A 26012-nucleotide genomic window follows, 5' to 3' on the forward strand; every position below is an offset into this window, starting at 1 on the left:
TCCAAAGATATATAAAAACGTTCTTACATTCTTGTTAATAATAATAAAATACCAAGTATGTGCGATCGTTGTATTCCAAATAGAATGATATGCAATTTTCACTGACAATATACAGGTGGTGCCATTTTTAAATGAGAAGTAGGGGGTAGGTACCACAGGGCTGTCAAATGTACCACCCTTTTTCAAAAATCATTGGGAAGGTACTTTCATGTTAAACAAAGTAATTTTTTCATGTTTTTTATTATCTTGTCAAATAAGCCAGATATTGTTTGTATACGATAACTTGTTACACCCGGTCGATATGTAAGTTTAAGTTAAGTGAACCCTGGATTCATACATAAACTTCATTTGTCTAGACAACTCAAATCAATCTACTCAGTTAATCTCTTCAATTTCATTATAACCTTTGGTTTCTGACATAGTTGACAATTTTATTTTTATTCCTTGCAAAATATAAAAACCCACAATTTAAATTATAAAATCAGTTCACCATCCCTATGTACGAGTTATTGTTTCATGAATCCGTATATTTTATAATTTACTTTTTCTACATTCATGCAAAAAGCAAAACTTCATTGAACTATATTTAATGGAAAAAAAAGTTCTTTATTGCACTAGTGTAATAAAGTTTTTATTGCACTCATCTGTCATTCTACTTCAACGTGCTGTAACCAATTGTTCATTCACTTTCAACATTGATGGTAAAAATAAATTTTTTCTACATTCGTGCAAAAAGCAAAACTTTATTGAACTATATTTAGTGGAAAAAAAAGTTCTTTATTGCACTAGTGCAATAAAGTTTTTATTGCACTCATCTCTCATTCTACTTCAACGTGCTGTCATCATGACAAACATAAACGTTCAAACCCACTACATATTTATCAGATATGATGCGAGATTGGCAATACGTTTTAAACAGTTACATATTTTATATTATTTTGTATTAATGTTAGCAGCCAGAGATAAACCAACAATGCCTTCCCGAGAATAAATCCTTAATCAAAACTGATCCGATATTAATAATGAATTATTCAAGTTGCGCTTTTCATTTTCCTACACCTAGTGCCGCACCTCATTAAATCATTTTTTGCTTTTTGTATGAACGTAGAAAAAATGTTGTATGCAACTCGTGCAAAAATTGTTTATTGCACTCGACGTGTTGTCCAACTCGGCCTAACGGCCTCGTCGGACAATTTCACGTCGAGTGCAATAAACATTCACTTTTTGCACTTGTTGCATAAATAACTATTAAGTTCAATCATGGTTATTGAGATTATTATGTTGTTGAAGTAATAAATATTTTTAATTATAATTTTTCATTTCATTATTCACAAATACCTCACCTTTCCGATCCATCACATTATTCATTCATCTAACACGGTTGTGATATGACATTCACTCAATTTGCAAAAGAAGGCAAGAAAGGTGACGTTTTTTTCGTTTCTCTCCAGGAAACTCTGTCACACTTGCTACAGTGTCTATTCGGTCATAAGTTCCATTTCTTAACAAATCGCCGGTTTCAAAAAATCTGAAAAACTTTGGAAAACTTCCTTCTTCAAAAGTCCTCACAAATAAATTCTAAATGCTAAGTTCGGGATACCTTGAGAACCAAGAAAAATCTCCATATCTTGAGATCACTGGAACCTGGAAACAAGTTCTGCAGCAAGTTCATAGAATCTATTGATCTGATAGCAGTGATTCTATCTTGCTTTCGGAGCCATATGTCCTATTGCAAGGAAAACATTTGGAGTTGTGAGAGACATATTGATTCGAGTTGAATATTACCACTACTCTTCAAAATAGAAGAGAGCAACAATTTTTTTCTTGTCCAGTGTCTGTATTTTTAATGGTTAGCTGCCCCATTTGGGCAGATGGCCTTCATTGCTCAAGAAAATTGGAGCATTATCGTGAATAAGAGTTTTCTCGCCAAAAAATGGTTTCAGAATCCAACTGTTAGGAGGTAGTTAGTTTTTTTTGACTCCTGCACATTTATAGTATTGTATGGATGAAATTTGAGATCCCTTAATGTTCTCCGGTGTCTGCAATATTCGTGAACTGCCTAATGGGTTTTCTTCATAATATTGCCTTATTCTTCATTCTCTAATCTAGGCAAGTTGCCTGTTCATTCTTCGCCTTCTTGCCTAGTCAGGTCTTAGTTTGTCGCTCTATATTTTCCTCAATCGTCCAATAATCCTGCATCCTGAAGACGACTTAAGGCGATTTTCACTATTCGCTTATCGTTCATTCGGTTGGTGTGCCTGTTCCATTTGACCTTTCTTTTCAGAATCCAATCGTTTATATTCTCTATACTAAAGGGTGTTTTTTTTTCGAGGTATATAACTTTAAGTTGGCATTACTGTTCAAGATGGCGACCGATTTAACAGCTGTCAAGTGATTTTATCTCAGTTTGGTTTGGAAATTCATTATGAATAGACTCACGCCTGAACAACGCTTGCAAATAGTGCAATTTTATTTCGAAAATAATGGTTCTGTGCGCACTACGTCCATTTTATCTTCGACAAAATCGTCCATCAGAGCAGTTAATTCGATTAACCATGGAACGTTTTAGCACCACGTTTACTCTCATTGATAACTCGCATCCCCAGAGACGCCGTACGGTGCGTACAGAAGAAGCTATTGCTGCTGTACAGCGTAGCATTGAGGAAGACCCGAATTAGTCTATCCGCCATCGAGCACAGGAATTGGATCTGTGTCCATCCACTTTATGGAAGATTATGCGGAAGGATCTTGGTTTGCGTGCTTACAAAATCCAACTCGTGCAAGAATTGAAGCCAAACGATCATAAAGTAAGGCGTAGATTCGTCGAATGGGTCCAAAATGAGATTGTCGTTGTTCCTGATTTTCATAAGGGAATTTTGTTTAGCAATGAAGAACACTGGTTGAATGGCTACGTCAACAAACAAAACTGCCGCATTTGGAGTGAAGCTAATCCTCAAGTGTATGTTGAAACACCGTTACATCCAGAAAAACTGACTGTTTGTTGTGCTTTATGAGCTGGTGGAATCATTGGTCCGTACTTCTTCAAAAACGATGATGGCCAGAACGTTACAGTCAATGCTGATCGGTATAGAGCCATGATTACTAACTTTTTCATTCCTGAATTAAACAACCATGATGTCCAGGAGCTGTCGTTCCAACAAGAGGGCGCAACATGTCACACAACTCATGCCACAATCGATTTATTGAAAGACACGTTTGGTGACCACCTAATTTCACGTTTTGGACCTGTGAATTGGCCTCTAAGATCTTGTGATTTGACATCGCTAGACTACTTTCTGTGGGACAATGTTAAGTCATTGGTCTATGCGGATAAGCCACAAATCCTTGACCATTTGGAAGAGAACATTCGCTGTGTTATTTCCGATATACGGCCACAAATGTTGGAAAAAGTCATCGAAAATTGGACGTCTAGATTGGACTACATCCAAGCCAGCCGTGGCGGTCATATGCCAAAAATCATATTTGAAATGTAATGCCACAAGATTATCTTGCGGATAAATAAAATTCATGTCAATTGATTGATCCATAGTTGTTTTATTGCAATTCAAAGTTCTATAGCTCTAGAAAAAACACCCTTTACATGCTCTCCTGATTATCTTGCTTCGCTCCCTATCCAGCAATGTCTTCCCAGCAATTCTTCTAAGCACCCGCATTTTGTTGTTTCCAGTATTCTTCTAGGCTTTGTCGTATTTCAGCAGTGTAGGTTATTATCGATCTCATTGTTGCCTTATAAATTTCTTTACTTTGTTTTAGTTCGGACATGTATTCTTCTAGGCTTTGTCGTATTTCAGCAGTGTAGGTTATTATCGATCTTATTGTTGCCGTATAAATTTCTTTACTTTGTTTTAGTTCGGACATGCTTTTTACGCCAAATTGAGCTGTTATTGCTGTTATTCTAGTGGATTTGTTGGTCTGTTTTAGTATCTCAGTTTCGACATCCCCAGATCCTACTCCTAGATATTTAAACTCGATCACTTGTTCGATAATTTTATGGTCAATAGCCAGCTTGTAACGTGACGGTATTTCTCATGTTGTCAAGCATTTGGTTTTAGATGCTGATATAACCATATTGTGTGATTTGGCTGCTCGACTGAAAATTTGTGAGAGCCTTTGTAGATCGTCTTCATTTTCATCTGCGTACCATAAGATCGTGATTTCTGTATTACTCATTTGGTATCCTCTTAGTTCAAGCACTTTTATTATATTTTGGTCCATGACAATGTTAAAAAGAAGTAGACTTAGGGAGTCCCCTTGTATTATACCTTTACCCAAAGTAATCGGCTCGATAAGTTCATTGTTAACTCTGACGTGAGTTTGGTTCGCCTCATATATGTCTTCGATGGTTTTGATCAGGGAGTGGGGACCTGTCTCATATGATGTCCTTGAGTTGAACTCGATCAAATGATTTTTCTAGATCTATAAAGCATAAATAAGATAGTTTGTTATATTCGATCGATTTCTTTTCTTATCTGCCTAAGAAAAAATACCACATCTGTACCCCTCCTGTTCATCTGAGAGTATAATCAAGGCGTTAATTTCGTTCGTTATGATCCTGCTGGACAGTTTCAATTTAGTGTTCAGGAGATTAAACCTTTTATAGTTGATTGAAAGTATTTTATCATCCTTTTTGAACATATGAATAGTTATACTTCTGCGCCACTCATCTGGAATTTTGTGTTCAGAAATGATCTTTCGGACCGAGCTGGTTAGTTGATGTGTTAGGATTGGTCCACTATATTTCAGAAGTTCGTTTGTCTTAATATTATTTGTGGTTCGAAAATGTTCAAAAAAACCTCATAATCGTTGATAGAATTCAGAAAACCTTGAATCGCTGCCACTGAGTCCTAGGTCGTAGGTAAACACTATGCTCGATCGCCCATTGCAGCGCATTGTGACTTAAATACCTAAATGGTTATCCCAGGGCAGGAGTATAGAGTAACTAAAGCCTCAGCTCAATGCAGAGCTCATTATGAATTCGAAATATTTCATACTTAGTTGGCTAGAGAAGTAAAAAAGAGACTAGATACTTAGTACATGATTATTATTTCTTCTTCGGATGAATTGAATTTTATGCAGATATTATGGTTTAGTTTCTGGACTACCAAATTGTCAAAAAATTGTTGAAGAAATTATTCCTACCGGGTGTAGCAGTCCACTGAGTATATGAAGATCGCATAGGAAGAATAACAATCGTCTTACCTGATACCGAAAGAGAATTCCAGCATCTGTAAGCGCCCGAGCTAGCTGGACGCCATGTTGATATGGCGTCGTGAGGTCAGCCAATCCGTGGATTAGGAAGAACGATTTTCTAGGAATGTTTTTCGCTCGTTGAGTAGCGTCAGCCTCCACGTATCCCTTATAGTTGTCGGTTGGAAGACCAAGGATACGTTCCGTGAAAGCAGAATCTGAAAAAATTGTTGAAATTAGAGGTGTGTAGATAGAAAAAGTGTCAAGACCATATTTGATTCTTTCACCCATTTGAAAGTATATGCCCCTCAGATGGTGAATACATTATATGGTTATTCTAAAAATTATGAATATTTCTCGTTTTTCAGTACGCTTTTGGTAGAAGTTCTCCGGGTTCACGTTCAAGAGTCTTTCGAGTGCGCCTACCAGATGTCTTGAAAATTCTGAAGAACGGAAAAATAGATCCTAAACACATAAAAGTTATTGAACAACTCAACAAGAATAACAAAACAAGGGTCAAAACTCAACACGGCTTAACCGAAGACATACCCATACTGACAGGAATTCGCCAGGGCGAAAGCCTAAGCCCACTATTATTCAAATTGATCATGAATGAGATTATAACTAGTGTCAACCAAACCAGTAGAGGATATAGAATGGGGCCAAGAGCATTGAAGATCTTATGCTATGCGGATGATGCTATTTTAATGGCTGAAAACGAAGATGACCTACAACGTTTGCTATATCGATTTCAAACAACACCCGATAAATTCAATATGATTATTTCATTGGAGAAAACGAAATCGATGGTCATCTCTCGGGAACATATCCGATGCAAATTGGCCGTCAATGACAAACCCATCAAACAAACTATTCAATGTACATAATTAGGAGTAGAAATATCCAGCTGCAAGAACTTGTATCAAGAAGTGCAGACTCAGACGAATAAAGCATCCCGAATATCTGGATGCTTAAGAGAAATAATATGGAAAAACAAACATATAATAGCAGAAAGTAAAGTCCGTATATACAAAACGGCTGTGAGGCCAATATTAACATACGCAGCAGAAACCCGTGCTGAAACTTCCAAAACCAGAAATACGGAGATGAAAATCCTAAGGACAATAAAGGCAGTAACACTGCGGGACCAAATAAGAAGCAGTGTTATACGGGACCCAGCAAACACTGGGAGGTAACTGTGAAGTACCATGGAAGTAACTTTGCAACTAAAAGCTCGCATGCGATGTATTAAAAACATTGCCTCCCGCTCGCATTTGCAGCGAAATGTCCGCGACATCATGTACGCATTTCAAGTCGTTGTGTTGTTCAAATTGAGACATGAAAAAATATCCCCAAAAAAACATCCATTTGTTGTCACTTTTATGGAAGTTTTTGAGTCAATAAATGTCTTTTTAATAACCACATTGGGTCGTTTCATGCGAGGTCTCTTTTATATCTCTATATTCCATTCCCTTTTTCACCACACATAGAGAACATTATATCAATTTCAATAGGAAGTTTGATTATGATTTCATTAGGATATCATTATTAGACTTCTCAATTCTATTCTTTTTTTCACTACACATAGAGTACACATATTGACTTCCATGTAAGATAAAATTTTGAACTTAATAAAACTTTTGGGACAGCGTGACGACTTGGTCGATGGTGGGGTTTAATGAGGCCTCAATCTGCCTACTCCTGATTAACCTCGGGATAACTATAACGGGACATGCGCTAACTAGGTCTCAATCTGCCTACTCCTAGTTAGCGGGGAAATTAATGGTTTTCTAACTAGGCCTTCCTTCTATCTGCCTACTCCTAGTTAAACGGTTATAAAATAAAAAAGTAAAAATAAAATATAGAACAGATATAATACAAGACACAAAATGCTACATGATGTAGGTTGCTATTTGAAGAAGAAAAACAACTGCTGTACAGCAGTTTAATATAAATTTCTATAAAATATGTTACAGAGTTATATACAAGGGGATATATACAATGTTTACATGCTTCTTAAAGTATGAGTTGCAGACTAGTACCTAACTCAAAGTTTTACCTAGTATTGAAATTTGGATAATGGATTACATAGGTTTTATAAAAGAGAGTGTAAATTTTTACTGAGGCATGTCGAGTGCTTGAAGAAAAACAACTGTCGCTCAGTTGGGTTAACAAGAAGAAGGTGGTTTAGGAAGGGATCGGGAAGGGGGTTGGATTCACATCATCAAGTGTTGAATTAGTTTGTGTTTAATTTTCCTAACTGGAATTGAATAATTATTGAGGTGCGATGTCTTTTTCAGTTTTGTTATTTTGATTCCGAAAAATGATCGAGTTTCGTTTTTGATAACATTATCTAATGAGTCTATTTGAGAGTCTTTTTGGAGATCGCTAGATTTGGTTTCTTCAGGCTTATTGAGTATAATCCTTAAGTATTTGTTCTGAATACGTTGTAGTTTGTCATAATTTGTTTTTGAAGTTTTACTCCAGACCGGGCTCGCATATAGAATCATTGGTCTTATACCCTGTTTGTATATTTTAAGTTTGGATTTAATACTAAGTTTACTATCTCTACAAATCAATGGGAAGACGCTACTGAGTTGCGAGTTAGTTTTCCTAATTATTTCATGAATATGTTGATTGAAATTCAATTTTTTATCAAGAGTGACCCCTAAATATTTCAAATAATTTTTCTCTTCTATAGGCTGGTTATAAAATAACAATAATTTGTTGTTTGATAAACGTCTTTTATGAGTGAAGTAAATTAAGTTGGTTTTGGATGCATTGATTTTGATTTTCCATCTGTGGTAATATTCCTCCAAAATGGTGAGGTGCTCTTGAAGATATTTGGTTGATTGCGGTTTGGACCAGGACTCAGAAGTTATAGCCGTGTCATCCGCGAAAAGATAAATTTTTGTATTTTTATATTTGGGAATGTCATTTATAAAAATTTTGAATAGATCGGGTGATAATAATCCCCCCTGCGGAACTCCTGCTGTAATCGGGGTTTTTTCGGATAATACGTTTCCTACTTTGACTTGAAATGTCCTGTTTTCTAGATATGATATAATAATTTTGATCAGGAATGATGGAATATTATTTTTAATTAATTTGTAAATGAGGCCCATATGCCAGACCGTATCAAATGCTTTTTGTATATCTAAACTAATCATAGCTGAAATTCTGTTAATATTGAAGTTTTTGGCAATTTTATCTGTGAGATTAGCAAGTTGCAGAATAGTGCTATGTTTTTCACGAAAGCCATATTGTTCATCTATAATCAAATTTTTCTCCTCCATGTATTTTCTTAGGCGAACTAGGGTTATTTTTTCAAAGATTTTTGATACTGTTGGTAGTAAGCTAATAGGTCGATAATTATTCGCAAATTTTGGGTCTTTTGAAGCTTTAGGAAAAGGAAGAACTATTGCATTTTTCCACATGGTTGGGAAATAATTCAGCCGGAGACAACTATTGAAAATATTCGTTAGTTGAACAATCGCTTTTCGTGGTAGATTTTTCAGAGTTTTATTGCTGATACGGTCTTCGCCGGGTGCTTTTCTGTTTTTGAAGGATTTTATGATTTTTCTAATTTCCGCAGGGGACGTCAAATTTTCACCTGATATGACTAATGGAAGTTCCAGAAAAGTTTTTATTGTTTGATCTACTAAATTGACCGTTTCTGTATTTGAAAGAGATTTCGTGGAGTCGTGGGTTTCCGCGTATGACTTGGCTATATGATCTGCTTTGTCCTTGTCATTGAATAAGAGACCTTGGTGGCTTTGAAGGGGTGGAATTTTACGAGGACTATCTCTGTGTTTCAATGATTTGACCATCTTCCACATATCGCTTGAATTGTTTAAATTACGAGTAAAATCTTCCCATCTTTTTGTTTTTAAAGTAGATAATGACGATCTTATCAAGTCGACAGCTTCCTTGTATTTTTGATGAAGGTTATTGTCGAAATTACATTGAAGGCGTTTACGGATTCTATTTCTATTACGAATGAGTTCCCTTATATCAGTGGGAAGTTCTGGATAATTGCTTCTTTCGGGCGATTTCTTAGTTGAGGAATTAAAGCACTTTTGAATGGATGTTGTGATATTTTCAACAGCTTCATCAATTTCAGGTGTGGAATTGATTTGATGATTCACCTTAATATAATGGTTGCACCTATCTTTAAATTTTTTCCAGTCAGTTGAGTAAGTATGGTTTTGTTTGTAAATGGTCTTGAAAGCAATGGATTTTGAGATTACCGAAAATACAGGTAGATGATCTGAATCAAGGTCGTTGATCGCAAAAGGTTCCCTTATCGATAGGTTCTTTGTGAGCATCAGATCTATTGTTGAAGGATTTGCGTTTCTTGTTGGATAGAAAGTATATGAATTATGAGGATAGTTCAGAATATAGTTTGAATTTCTTAGAAAATTTTGAAGCAACTTTCCATTTTTATTGGTTGTCCGGCAATTCCATAGGGTATTCCGGCTATTGAAGTCGCCTGTAATGAGGGTTTTATGACCTAGCGCCATTAGGGTTGTCAGTTCGTTTGTACATAATGGGGATTTATGATCATTGTAAATATTCACTATTGTAAAATCCTCGATTTTAATTGCCTGGCTTTCTAAATTTACGGTACGCGTTACTATTTCTATTGGGGTTAGATGCTTTTTATAATAAATTAGAAGACCTCCATTTGATTTCGGTTTCGGTTTATTGTAATAATAGTAATTTCGAAGTTTGGGAGGTTTAGTGGTACCTAATTTTGATTCTTGAATACATACTATATCAAATTTGTTTTCGTTCGTAAATATTTCTAATTCATTAATTTTGTTTCTGATGCCATTGGTATTCCACGATATAATGTTGATATTTTTCTTTTTGTTTTTATAATCCATATTTCTGAGCTAAATTAGTCAAGATTTGGATTTTTTCCATGGGAGAAGAACTATTTTTCAGCGAAACTTTCAATTCTCTTATGAGAGATATAAGTTGAGATATGTTACAAATCTCATTCAATTCGTTTATTTCTCTCAGAAGCTCTTGAAAATCTGTTGCATTAGAATTATTGGGTTGGGTGATAATATTCTTAACAGCGTTGACATAATTCATGTTATGAGGTTTAAGAATTGGTTTGGGTTTAGGGATAGGTGGACTGGGTTTTGGGGAAAGTGGACTAGGTTTTTGAATTTTGGGTGGAGCGGTTACATTAGAATGCGACTCGACATACCTTATATAAATGGGGCATTTCGTATAGTTGGCCGTGTGGGGTCCGGAACAATTTGCACAATTCACTTGATCAGTTCTTCCTTTAATTGGACAGTCCTTTGTCTGGTGGTCTTTACCGCATTTGACGCATCTTGGCTGGAGAAAACAGTTGCTAGATCCGTGGCCGAACCGTTGGCAGCGGAAGCACTGCGGAACTTTAGATTTTTTTGAATATCTCTGCCATTCAAGTTTAATGTGGTCCAGTTCTGAGGTTTTCCTGAGATCTTTGAGATTTATTGCCTTTGGCACTGAAACGAGGAATGAATGCGATGATCCATTTTTCCCTTTCATTTTAAGGCAGTTCACATCTTCCGATTTTAAATTGTGATCGCTCAATAAGCGTGCCTTAATTTCCTCTTCGGTAGTAAAACAAGCTGCTTTCACAACAATCTTCTTCTTTTTCTCTTCTTTAGCACAGAAAGAGTAACCCTGGATATCATCTGTTTTAAGGGATTTCAACAGATTAGTATAATCAATGTGGTTGATGATGAAGATTTTTGTTTCATCAGCGTAATATTTTATGCTGAAGTTGTCGTTTGTTACAATTTTTTTCACCATGTTGTGAAATTTCCTACAGTCTTCTATTTTGGAAGTTATTATGATAGGTGGGCACTTCCTCATCTTCTTGGAGATTTTTGGCGATAAGTCCGGTACGGGGGTGGTTTCAGTTTCCATGGCTTCAACTTTGAGAATGCCAAATCTATTCGTTGTAGCAACTTCGTTAGGTTTCATTACATTTTTTTTCAGGTTGTTTGCACGTCCTCTTTGGATTTTGAAATACTTGGTGGTCTTCGGACCAATCTAATTTCAAGGATTCCATCAATATGTTAGGGTCCATTTTCTTGAATTTGGCTAAGACACGGGTGTTTAACACACCGTTGTCTTTCACAGAACTTTTTTCACAACACTTAGCTTTAAACTTAATGATGGGTAAACACAAATAAAACGTGGCCTTAAAAATCAACTGCCGGGGTCAGTCTGATCTCCAGTCTCAGGGGTATTGCTATTTGACTGGGATTCCTCGGCTTATCTCCGTTTAAGATGCTTACTTCGAGGCTTAAGTAGATTGTTGCGCCCTCTGTTGGGGGAAGCGTTAACCTGGTTGGCAGCGCCACCATGACCGTAACGCAGGAATCTGTAATCCCCACAAAACATTACTCTTGTGATATTCATAAAAAAGTCCCTTTGGCACTATACAGTGTGTTTCCAAATTGTATGTATGACTTTGTAGAAGATATTCTACCCATTGAATAAATGATATTTAATATAGGTCAAATGCCTTGTATTGTTCAAATTCGGACAAGGATTCCTATATAGAATATCATTTATTTAATGTGTAGAATATCTTGTACAAAGTCATACATACAATTTGGAAACACACTCTATAGTGCCAAAGGGACTATTTTATGAATATCACAAAAGTAATCCTGTAGAAATTTGTACATACAATTTGGAAATGGGAAATGAAGTAATGAAACATCCATATAATAAATAATTATTCAATCTAATATAAAAAAACAAACGTCACAAAAAAGTGAAATTATCTCTCATAAAATAATAAAATTAACAAACAGAGCCGGTCTTCATTTGACCACTTATAAAAAAATACTATATATATTTTAATTTATTGGTTTTTTGGTGATATAGCTATATCACCAGCCACATGGCAGACACCAACGCACAAATAAAACTGAAAAAACGGGAAGCCTATAGCTATTGTAGTTTTCGAAATATCGCTCGATCAGCCAGAAAACGGACCAAGTGAATACGTAATCTGTATTTTGTTGCAAAAATGCTTCTATTAGGATCACGTTCTGGTTTCACCGACGACCTCTCGGATTGCTCTGAATCGTTTGTTTTTGTTTATTACATCCAGATGAAGGAGAATAAATAAATATTCGTCGGACTCTTTGAGGGCTGGATATTTCAGTGCCACAGATGGATAATTGAAAATAATAATGGGAATTGGGAACATAAAGTGACCCACTCAAAAAGGATTTGAAATATCATCCAATTCATGTTAACATTGTGTAGTTCTCAAAAAGACTTCGTTGCGAAGTCGCTCGATGGTAAACTTTTTACATACTAATTTACCACTTTCTATGGGGATGGCATTGTGGTTATTTATTAATATCCTCAAATTATTATCACTGCATCTTCGAATTGTTGTTAACAAAGCAATGTCGCAAAATAAATATGTTTAGAACAAGTATGCGTAATCGCAATGAAGATATCTGTCAATGTGCAATTTGAGACTTCGCGAAACTGCCAAGTGATGTAACGTGTTTGCTGGGGAAGAACTGGAAGTGCATGATATTGTTTGGTTTGTACGGTCAAGGCGCAGGAACTGGAGAGATCACGTGGAAAGAATGAGCAACGATCGTTGGGCAAAGTGGGCAAACAACGAAAAGCCAAACTCAAAACGCCCTCCCGGCCGACCACCAAAGAGATGGTATGAGAATTGGACGTCAACATCGCAAGAGGCTGGATGAACAGAAGATGACAAGACATGGTCTAAAGAAAGAGGAAGAAGAAGAAGAAGTACTGATAGCATCTGAGGTCAAAATAAATTCTGGCCAGCCAGGTGTATGGACAGAATTTATTTTGACCAGCCTTCCAGTGTGTATCTACACGATAACTCTCCAATGGAATGTGCATGTTAAAACAATACTAAGGACGTTGAAGCAACTAACCACATTACGCTTCAAAATTATTTTCAATCTATTTATTTCTAGAGCTTCTAGGAATGTCATAACTAAAATTTTCGATATGTAAAATTTCAAAATTATGGTTGGACGAATGTCCTGATAGTACTAAGTGATTGGAATATTTAGAAATGTTCTTGCTATTAAGAAAACCCTTTAAAGTTCCTCAATTCTAATCTGAAAAGATCTTGTTTGTCGTATATATACTTTTTGGCAATCATTACAAGTTGACTTATATACTCCTGATTTATAATCTTTAGATGTAGTATCTTTGCTGTTTTTTCATGAATTTCAAAACAAATTCAAACCTAAGTAGATGCAGTTCAGCATGCTCAAAGATATTGTACCGACCAGTTTACTGTCTTTCGTTTCAGACTTCTCAAACTGTGAAGAAACCCCGACAACAAAGTAATAATAAACCAACAAATACGGTATTCATTATAGGACATCTGGAAGAACTGCGAAATATTAAATATTGCGTACTTAGATTATTTGAGGCTGGTAATCATGAATTAATGATTCGAATATTCATTGAATAATTGCGGATTGCATTATTCGAATATTCATGGATATTCACTGAATAGCATTATATTTTGATGGCTAACAGACAATTAATTTCAGTCATCAACCAACTTTTCTGATTCACTGAATAGTTGAATAATCAATGAATAGTTTTCTATTCATGACTATACAGTGAATAGTTTTCTATTCATGAATAGTTGAGTATTCACCGAATAGTTGAATATTCAATGAATAGCTTTCTATTTATAAATAGTTGAGTTTTCAGTGAATAGTTAGTTACAATATTTATGAATATTCGTTACTATTTATAACTGGTGATGAGTAATCAGTTGAGTAATTTATCATTTGTGAAGTTACGAATGAAAGCTTGAATAATCATTTAACTTACTATTCAGGAATAATTGAAACTGGTTCTTGTAGTTAACTATAATTATATTAACATTAAAAATACATTGAAACTGATGTGATACAATTTGAATTCAAATTATTGATTCCATCCTTGAATAGGGGTACTTACATTTTATTTCATTCAATAGTAGAAACTGGTACTTATTTATATGAATAGAATTGAGATTTCATCAATGAAATAATATAAAATTGAATATAAGATTTCACATTCGAATTGTAAACGCGCGTTCTGTCAAAGTTGATGTTGATGGTATACAATTACATAGATATTTTTTGCTAGTTCAGACAGTTTTTGGGTACTTGTTCTGATTATTTTTCCACCATTCAAGTGGATTTAAATCTTTGGATATTCGATAATATATGGCGTAAATATCTATTGCATTTTTACAATTCGTATTATTTTTTTTTTTCGATTCAAATCAATTCTTTCGAGGAGGAAATCTAATGCCGTCATTTCAATCGATTGCGAAGTTTTTTCATTTGAAACTTTGCTTTTCTATACCGTATGCTGCCATTTCTAGACATTTCTCTATTTCAGTGGTCAAATATATTGTTTGATTCTGAATTGCGAAACGACGAGTCTTTATATTTTTTTCAAATCCGGACCCCAACAATATGAATTGAAGTAACATCCTCCCCTAACAAAGTGAATAAGAAAAACAAAGTTTGTTGAATCTTTCGTAGAATTGAACAAGACTGTATTTTTGAATGATTTAATGTTCTCATAATCCGTTTGATCGATAACATTTTGTGATAATGATTGAATTATCGGCATGATCATTGAAAGTATTGGTTGAGATTCCACAAATAATAAATTGGTGACGACCTCAAAAGGTTTCAGAGATTGCAAAAGGCGAGAAAAAAGTTAAATCATTCATTGTAATTCGTTACAATTACAAAAAATAAATTGGTGACGACCTCAAAAGGTTTTAGAGATTGCAAAAGGCGAGAAAAAAAGTTAAATCATTTATTGTAATTCGTTACCTTTCATCGAAATGAAAACAAAAAACTCTAGACATTTGGTTTGTGATCTGAAGTTTTCATTAAACATTAACTAAAAATAAGACAACCTAACGAACCTATATTTCAAACTTGACGTAAATATCTCAAAAACTATGAGTTATGAAGAAAAATCTTGAAACTTTAATGCTCTGTAGTTCTGTAACGAAGCGTTTGACCTGAAAAATACGGTCCTGAAATCTTGATACTGAATTATGAATCACCCCGTATAATGGGATTATGTACCTCTGTACCAGTAATGGGTCGATGAAGAGCCCCATCAACAAAGGTTTTACCACTTCTATTTAACCAAGGGGTAATTAAAAGGTTCAATTATCTTCTCTTGTCATTAAAATAATTGTTAGATTTTCCAAAAGATCATTTGATTATAAAAATATGATCATTTTTTCGGTATAACACTGATACACTGTGTTCAGGATTAGGTGATCGTTGAATAGATTGTCAAATACTGCATATTTATTGCTAGAGATTAACGAAGATCCAGTCCTGTCATCGGTGTCTAGTGTTTTTTGTGTGGAATAAATATTAACTTATACTGGAATACTCATCTGTGGTCTGGTCACCCTATTATGAAGTGCACAAAAATAATATTGAACGTGTGCAACGAAAATTTTTAAGATGGGTTGCTTACAAAATGAATATTCCCAAGATCTCAATAAATTATGACCTTTTACTCGAGACTCTATCAATGAAACAACTATATATAAGGAGAAATAATTTTGATATAATGTTTATTTATAAATTACTTAATAATTATATTGATTGTGAATACTTACATTCTAAGATAAAACTGAATGCAAAAAGTGTATTTCTTAGATATAGAGATATCTTTTATGTCGAATATAACCCCACTAACTATGCCATGAACAATCCTATTGAAAGAGCTATAAAGGAGGCAAATGCATCTGAAATTGATCCATTCCAGATATCTATTTTTAGTCTCAAAAGTTATTTTGAGACTATTTGAATTTGTTAACTGTTCTTTTAATTTTTTTCTCTTTGATGTTTTTTTTTCTCTAGGGTTAAACATTTTTTTTTTGTTGATTGTATTATATCTTAAGAATTAATTAATACTGTATATCTTGGAAAATTGGCTCTGCCGTTTGTAATAAATAAATAAATAAATAAACTTAATAATCACTGAATAATCAATGAATATTCAGTGAATACTCAGCTCTTTTCTGTTTCGTTTTTCTTTCCTTCATTTTAATTGGTTTTAATTATTTTTTTTCAGATGTATTTTAATATAAGAACAAATATTCAGTTATGATATCATGAGAGCATAGACAATATTCGATTATACACCGATTTACGAGACGTAGTTCGCGAAACATCACGAGAGCGCAGCTCGAGTGGTATTCGTTACGATTATATAACGAATAATTTCAATAACATAACTAAAGCACTGCATTTCGATAATTCAATGACTTTTCACAGAGCTTCACTTTTATTTTTTGGCGAACGTCCAAGAATGTTACTATGGAAATGATCTCAATATAGCAGGAGGCGAAACACCAAAACGATTTTCAATAAAATACGCGGTAACTATGGGAAATTTACGGATTATATTGATTCATCAGAACATGAGTTGTATAATCAAAATAATTGAATGTATGTAGAAGTATGTGAATTATCCAATTTTCCTGCCTTCTTGTTTTTGATTTTGTTAAATATCCAGAGTTAAACAACAAAGTTTCAATATTTTGGGAACTGATTATAAACCTAAGTAAAAATTCATATAAACATAAATCCGCAAATGAGCTGTTTTGGAGACATTTGATATTCGAAGCTACCCTGAAAATTTCAATTCAGTATTTCTCTCCGTTTGAGAATTATCATGATTATGCCGGACGGATAGAATCGAATTCGAGGGCGTATTCATCATCAGTATGTCTAACATCTAACCTTATCGTTTAGGACCATTTCTGGCTCAAAATTAGTAAATTATAAACGTTATGACGAAATGAAATAAAGCGATGTTCAGGTAACGACAGCTCGGAAATGAATAGTCATCAGTTTTCAAGTATGGAATGATATGTTTTCTTATTGTCCCTTTATATGCCGATTATTGCAATTTGATATTCAAACAATAAGTAGGTTAACTAATATCAATCAATGCATATTTCAATTGTAACTTCCATTTGAATAACGTCAAAAATGTCTCACAAAAAAATTATAATAATACTTATAATAATAATAAACTTTATTTAGCACTCGGCTATTGAAAACAATACAAATGTTATCCACTTAATTAAATTCTTCATAAATATAACTCAATAAACATTTTTCAAATCCTCTATAATTATTGCAATATTTGATCTTTTCAGGTAGTTTATTGAAGATAACTAATCCCCTGCAAAATGTGGATTCATTCATTAATGTAGTATTAACTTTTTCAATGAAAAATCATCTCGACGTCGTGTATTATAATTATGTATCTCATTAGCAAATTTTAGGTTTTCACTCATTCAGGTAACATTTCATTCCTTGCTTTGAATATTAAATCTAATGTTCTATAAATAATTCTTTGATTGACACTCATCAATTTCAAACAATTTAACATATTTCTTAAGGGAGTTTCTTTTATTACATTCCAAAATAATTCTCATACCTCTATTTTGTACTTTTTGTAACTTATCTATCTATGCTACCTTTATTTGAATTAAACATTACTGACGAGCAATAATCCACATGAGGAAGTACCAAAATGATCTAAATGACGTATTCATATCAATTTTACCCCTTATTCTAGATATGAAATCGACCTTTTTGGACATTTTATTTGCAATATAATCCACGTGAAACTGGAACTTCAAATTATTTTCTAATATCAATTATTTATTGCAGAATAGAAATAAATGAAATCCTCTTCCTCTTCATTCATTCCTTTTTTCATATTGTGAAATTTAATAGTATGTGATAAATGAAATTCCTATCTTTGAACAAAGATACAAATTTACAACAGAATTGTCATCCCTATTGCTGAGACCAATAAATATCTTGTATCAAATGATTTTTAAAATTATTATCATCATGTAGAGCATCAAATTCAATTTTTGATATCAATATTCTTCATCAACTTTAGTTCACAGGTTTTTCTAAACTGAATCAGTTAAAAATCTCTAAAAGGAAAAAATGTTTCTAATCAAAAGTATGGTTTTGAGGGAAAGGGGTTTTACTCTGATATTCCAAGTGGGAACACCCCAAATACAGAAGTGTGGACGAACAATTTTTCCTATTTTTTTAAAATAATATTTGATAATCTGTAACAAAACTGAATTTTTCCATTCTTCATCAACGTAATTTTGAGATGGATTATTTCTCTCAAATTCGAATCAAACTGCACAAGCGCAATACAATATTTGAAACAAAACAATCTTACTTTGATATTACAAATGAGAACACGGTTCAAAAATATAGCAGTGTCGACGAACAATTTTTCGTACGAAAGTCCTAATTTGAAATTTTTGGTTTCGTATTCCGTAAGAAAATAAGATTTTTCTATTTTTCATCAACGCAATTATGAAAAAAATATTTCTCCCAAATTTGAATCAAACTGTACATGCGCAGTACATTTTTTGAAACAAAACAATCCTACTCTCTCTTAATGAGAAATGAATGAATATATATTCTGAGTACGAGTTAGAAATTCAGTGTTATTTTTAATCTTGCCCTGACTAGTGTTATAATTCATTTATTTGTGAGTTCTTCTATGTGCTTGAGATAATGTCGTTCAATAATCAGAGTTCCGACATGCTCACAATTCGAGTTGGTAAATATCTATTCTTATGTCGTTATCAATCTGTAATTTCAATTATTCTTAAACATACAGGGTGTTCTGATTTGTTTCCGACAAACTGGAACGGGTGATAGATCACATCATTTTAAGCAAAAAAGTTCCTATGAACATGGGTCCGGAAATGCTTCGTTTCCGAGATACAGGGTGTTAAAGTTGAAAAAATAATTCGCGTTTTCTTAAATATCTTTCGACTGATTCCAAATAATTGCATGAAAGTTGGTACATAGGGTTTTTTGAGGTGAGAAATTCAAATTTGTGGTCGATTTGGTTGTATTCTCTAGAGGGCGCCACTGGCAATCATTTCGTCCCCTTTAAACCGTAGCAACTTTTCTGTGCTACCCTGTACGTCATTCTGAACTGAAAAAATCGATTTCCCTGACTTTTATAGTTAAAAAAGGTATACCTAACTCATTTAAGTTGCTAGGGGCAACCGTTTCAGAGAAAAACGCATTTAAAGCCAAATCCATATTTTTGTAATCTCTAAAACATGTAGAAACAAATTTGTAATAATTTTAAATTAAATTTTTTTTAGAAGTAACAATTCAGAACAAAACAAAATAACATAATAATTTTTAAAGAAGGTGTTCGAAATGTCCACCGTTCTGTTGAATGCACAAATGACATCTTCGAATGATTGATTGTTTTACATTCAACAGTTGTTGCGGCAATAGATTTAAAATGGCTATACACAATGACAGATTTAAAGTGTGTTAGGTTCAGATGTCATTAATTATAATTATAGTTAACTAAGTTAATAGCTTATCAACAAATACAGGAAAATGGTATTGGTTACCAGAGGCCCGAACGAAGCATACAAAGAAGAAATCATCTACAGAGAAATAGGATTTTACAGACCTTCGAAGAAAATAAAAACTCAGTATTCGTGAAGCATCCCAACAACGCAATATTTCAGGAAACAGAATATTCAGAACACTTGAAAACAACAATTACATAGCATACTACTTCTACTTATTAGTGGGCAATAGAAAATCCGCATGCATTTCGCCTTAGAAATTTTCAAAATGAATTTAAATTTAATATTTGAATAGGATTAATTTCATGAAAGGATTTCGAAGCAGTCAAAACATATTAAAGAAAACGCGAATTATTTTTTCAACTTTAACACCCTGTATCTCGGAAACGAAGCATTTCCGGACCCATGTTCATAGGAACTTTTTTGCTTAAAATGACGTGATCTATCACCCATTTCAGTTTGTGGGAAACAAATCAGAACACCCTGTATATTTCTTTCATTTTGAATTAATTATGGAAATGGTTTGTTGTTGATATGTGTTATCAAAAAATAATAAATTTAGCTGAAGGTGATGGATATCTAATAAACAGGGTTTTTCAAATTTCAGTATCAATATTTCAGGATGTATATTTTTCAGGTCAAAATAAGACTATCCAACATGTGTCCTCAAACGCTTTTTTACCCAAGTACAGAGCGACAGTTTCAACATTTTTTGGTTTTTCTTCTTAGATCTTTCTGGGATATATGGATCAAATTTGAAGTAAAGCTTACGTTTTAGGTTTAACAACATCCAGTATGCCTTTCTCGCCCCATTAACTTTTTTGTAGTACGCCGCTGGTGAATTCTAACATATTATGAAATTTATTATATACTTTGTTCATACATTATTTTTTCATTGTAATTTTATTGCATCTTCGATCATTATCGAGAGAAAAGTAAAATAATTTTTTTGGGATTCACTAGATTTCATTTAATTTTTAACAAAAGGTAGGAACCTATTATCACAATAAAAACAAAATGCATCTATGTATTTGGTTTGTGCTCTAAATTACAAAATTTATTTCTAGAAATAAGAAACCTAACAACCCTACATATTTAAATTTGATCTTAATATCTCAAAATTGAAAGAACTTTGCAGAAAAAACTAAACATATTCACATTCGTGAAAAATCATTTTCTTATTTTGACCTGAAATCTTGATGATTTATTTTGAAATACCCTATTTAATGATCTTTGAATTAATTATCATCATATACATAACTTATCATGGATTAACAATGAACTGCATTTTGCGGTGCCCTTGAATTTGATTTTTGATATCAATAATATCTTCAACTTGAGTTGTATAGGTATGTCTCTACAGGGTGATCATTGGGAAACGGAAATACTTCACAGGTGCATAGATGACACCAAAGCGGTTCTGGAGATACCCCATTTATTGGGTCTTACTGTCTTCGTAGCCGAGATACAGGGTGTTTTATGAAGTATTTCCGTTTCCCAATGGAACACCCTGTATCACATAAAATCAAAATCACATCAAAATATGGAATAGAGTTTTATGAAGAAATTATTCTTGTTTCATTTGTAATTTTATGCAATGAATTGATCTTTCGATTTCGATAAAACAATTTTCAAGGAGTATATGAAAAAATAGAGTGGTAATATTGCTTTATTAGAATATAATATCATCTTGATTCGAAACGGAATTGTTATTTCAGATGCAGAAACTAAAAGGAAGACAGAATATTTATTGAAAATAGTGAAACTAGCGACCTCAAAACTGAAGGATGACGAAAGTGATTTGGCTCAATGAGCTACAGAATCCATCACAAAATCTACATAGATGCTCTAGAGCAATTGTTAGGCAAGGAAATAGTTGAGAAAAAAATAAAAGATAAGGAAGAAAAAGACAAGAGAAGAAAAGAAGAAAGGAAAATTGGAGAAAAAACTCCAGCCGAAGAGTTAGCAATTTCTAGAGCTTTGAACAGAGCAGAGTGCTATAAGCATTTCTTGAATCAAGTAATTAGCGGACAAAAAAATAAAAAAGATGCTAATTTGTTGATGACAGACCCCTATGGTCAGGGCATACAAAGAAAGAAATATAGACATTTGGAATTCACTCCTACTGTGCCAAAAAGAGCGTTGTAAACTGATGGTTTTTGAAAAATGAACAGATAAAACAAAACATGTTCAATCAGAAAACATATCGAAAAATATTAAAAGGAATTTCTCATGCTGGAGTTTCAGCATTTATTTTAAATACTACAAAGTAATTCATCAGAAAAAATTATAAAATAAAAGATAATCATTTAAATTATTATCTGAGATGATCTGAAAAAATGTATATGTATATTGTATATAGTTCTGTATTGAAATAAAAGAATACTAAAAATGACTACCAGGCCATTAAAAATACATTATGCTCTCTTCCCTTTGAATCATTTAATTTTCATATTGTGGAATTTAATCGGATGTAATTAGTGAAATTCTTATTTTGAAGAAATATACAAACTTAAATAGAGTGCCTTCGTTCGGTATATACAGGGTGATGTCCATCTCATCAGTAACATTTCACAGTTCAATTAGTCTTTAACTAATCGACCGAATAATTTCAAATTTTGCAGTTTTGTCACCCTTTACTTCAACTCTACAATTAATCCACCGAATAATTTACTATCGCCCTCATTCAATATTCCTGAAATCTAATCAATCAGATCCAGACTAGGAAATTTAAGACTTTTTCTATTTTCGTGAATATTGGATCAACCTGTACGTAAATAACATGATTTTTTTCCGCTTTCGTAATAACAAAGAATAATTACATAATTAAAATTCTAAAATTCTGCTTGGCAGGAATGAGGAGGTTCATTTTTTTTGGTGATTGGTGCTGAGTAATCGAAGTTTTTTTCAAGTGTTTAGTGCTCGAAGCACATTTATCAGTGCTCGTCAAAGCTATAATTAATGGAAATTATCCTTAACGATGTCATCATCATAAAAAATTAAAACAAACATCAGAGTCCCATAGATACATCCAAAATCAAATACCTAATGGGTTTGGGTAATATGGTAATAATGTAATAATAATTGGCGATTACATTAGTAGGAGACCTTCCTGGAACTGTTCTACCTCAAATAGAAAAATTGTACCTAGATAATACAAACTTTCTTATCGATTTTCCAACAAATTCCTATATTTATCATCCAGCTAATTAAAGTCTAAGATGTACTATAATTTTTTTTTCAAATTATTATTTAGAATTTTTTCGTTTTTTCTATCAATGAGGGGGTTATGTCCCCAATAACCCCCACTCATTACTCCTATGGCAACAATACTCGAAATGAATACGGCATCGATGATTTAACATCAAATAATTTTCTCAATAGAATGGAACCAATTCGAGGAATCATTGCCAAATAGGTAATTCAAATTTATATAGGGAATTGGAATCAGTAAATGACATAGACAAATGCATCAATAATTCGACAAAAACAAATCAATTAAGCCTATATAGACCTTCTAAATAACTTATTTTAAACAATTAAGCCCAAATTGACATTATGTGAAAGAACTAATCATATAAAAAACAGGCTTGAAAAAATTTTCAACGAAATTATAACATGATTTTTTTCAATAATATAAAAATTCAGTTAAATCGAAGCATTGCAAAAATAATCAGCTTTCTCAAATCGAATCAATGGAAGTTTTAACGAAAGATATAATAACTTGTTCCTTAAAGAATAATGCAATCTTTGGAATCTCCATCATTCACGGACCTAAAGGATTAATTTTTGGTGATGCAACTAGAGCTGAACATCTGGCAGAATCGTATGCCGAAATTCATAGATCGACACGCGATTTGTCTAATCAACACATCAGAGTATTAGTAAATTGAATAGTCCAAAATTTTACCAACAAACATTACGACATACCACCAGGGCCCCCGCAACCGCGCGTTCAACGCGTGCACCGCACGCGGGCGCCACTCTTAAGGGGCGCCAAAATCTCTTATAGACCGCATGAAAATCCGAAAGACCAAAGGTTTTTGAAAAAATTTTTTTTATTTTTTCAACAATTTTAAAGGTTCAAGTACATCTTTTACACATCCAAACAAGTTCCCGAACGTCACAATCCCTATAAAATAACCTCGGCCACAGATTGCAATTATACGATTCTTTTCGAGTAAACAAATCATAAATAATTATCCCTTTGTCGGTACGGGATTTCTTTATGGACCACCTTGCACCGGACGGCGGGCACCATTTCTTCGATCATGACTAAAACGCATATGGTACACATAAACAATCATAAATACCGAAGCGATAGCTTTTAGCCAGAGGAATTACTGAAACTTTCGCCACCATCTGTAGGAAAAATACTACATGTTACAGAGAATTTCTGAACCTACCAAAATCTGCTTGCTATGCTATAACAGCAGAAACCTATCCAAAGAATAGTTATTTTGTTATGAAACGTTTAGGGGTTGAGGTCAAAACGCAAAAAATTAAAATACTCAGATAATTGGAAAGATTTGTATTTTGTGTAATTGTGGTTTGTTTTACTGTTTCTTGTTGTGATTAAATTAAATTTTATGAAATGGTAAGTACCTATCCACATACAGTATTAGCATTTCTATTAGTCTATAAAATTCGATATTTTTTTTTTCTATTTAAAATGGTGCACATCCTAAATTAGCCCATACCTATATACTATATCATTATTTTTATTTGCTTCAAATAGGGAAGTATTGTTTGTAATCTTGAAAAAATTGAATCGACTTTGATATTTTGAATTTGTTACCTGGGGCCACCATCATACTATACTTAATTTTTTTTTTAATATGCACCCTGGATCTGTATTATTTATTTGATGTTCGTAGCCGTTTGACATTCTAAAAAAATTATATTTCACCTTTGCCAAAAATTAATTATTATAACAGGAACAGGGTATGTGCTTCAGATCGGTCTTAACTTATTATTATTATTAATATTAACTCCGTTTAGGTTTAAATTCATAAAAATGAAAACATACGGGTTATTCTCAAAGGGATGGCGCAAAGTAAATCATGGGTGAATGTCCTTACATATTTTGGATCAAGTTTTTCTTAAATTCTAGGAGCCATACAAGAGAAAACGACCTTCTGGTGCAAAATTTCGAGAGCAAAAAAAAGCTAGACTTCAACAAAGGAGAAGATGGCTGGAAGTATGGAATAATATTTAATAATTGTTAATAATTATATTAATATTTTGATATAATATTATGAATAATTTGAAGAAGAATAAAGCTCAGGTTTTGAGAACTCTGCAGTTTCATTACAAAATTAAAATAAAATGCGGTTTTGATCGAATGCTTGAATAAAATAATGAAACATTTAAAAAATGTATTGTGCAACAACTGACAGCATAAAGTTCTTAAGGCATTCAATAAAGGTTGCTGATAGTTTTTTTAACCCTTCCACAAATAAATTCCTAACAAAAACTGAAACATTTTTTGCCGATTATCCTGCGACGTTTTTCTCCACTTCCCCCCTTTTTGGGGCGCCAAAATATTTTCGGCACGCGGGTGTTGATGACCCTTGCGGGGGCCCTGCATACCACCGAAGGCATGAAGCTTCTGTAAGGAAATTTAACATCATGAATAGTTTCAAAACTCAAAAAGCTCCAGGTGAGGATGAAATAAATAATAAAATCCTCAAAAATCTTCATCGAAAGGCCATAGTTCAGCTTTATTATATTTTAACACAGGCCTAACAATGAAACATTCCTCAGATGCCTGGAAAAACACCAGTGTATCTTCCTCTGAACCGAAAATATATTCAAAATTTGCAACAAATTATCGCCCCATAAGTCTTTAATCAAACATGTTTAAAGGTTTTGAAGAAATCATTCAAAACAGAATAGAAGTACATAAATTCAAATATAAAGACCTCATTGATGAATCGTGAACCCCTTATTCAACTATATTCAACAATCATACTAATCGATGAGAAATATACTATAACAAATGAAAAATAAGAATCAATTCAAGGAAAACTGAAGTCATCTATTTCACCCATGAAAGGGAGATCAACAAAATTGTGAATAAGTTAATATTAAACAGCAAATCAATAAAAATGAAACTATCTAAAAAAATTATATTTAAACGCACATTTGAGAAATATAGCACAAAGGCTATAAATAATACTTCGAAACATACAATAATACTTCGCTACATATAATAATACTTCGTAACATATAATAATACTTCGAAACATTTCCATTCATCGACAGAAATAATAAACTCAGTAGAAAGTTAAAACTAGAAATATACAAACAAAGTATTGAACCGCCTTTCTTGTAT

The 26012-nt window shown here is 33.2% G+C and overlaps 1 protein-coding gene across 11 annotated transcripts in view; it reads right to left on the minus strand.

Moving 5' to 3' along the window:
• LOC123679072 (dipeptidyl peptidase 4) overlaps window positions 1-26012 on the minus strand; it is a 362978-nt gene that overhangs the window by 29232 nt on the left and 307734 nt on the right. For all 11 annotated transcript variants that reach the window (XM_045616439.1, XM_045616441.1, XM_045616438.1 and 8 more), the window contains one exon: window positions 5221-5426. In XM_045616439.1, coding sequence (XP_045472395.1) covers window positions 5221-5426 — 206 coding nt within the window. The remainder of the gene's footprint in view (window positions 1-5220; window positions 5427-26012) is intronic.

The sequence above is a fragment of the Harmonia axyridis genome, chromosome 4 (genome assembly GCF_914767665.1).
Source record: "Harmonia axyridis chromosome 4, icHarAxyr1.1, whole genome shotgun sequence".
Classification (NCBI taxonomy): Eukaryota; Metazoa; Arthropoda; class Insecta; order Coleoptera; family Coccinellidae; genus Harmonia; species Harmonia axyridis.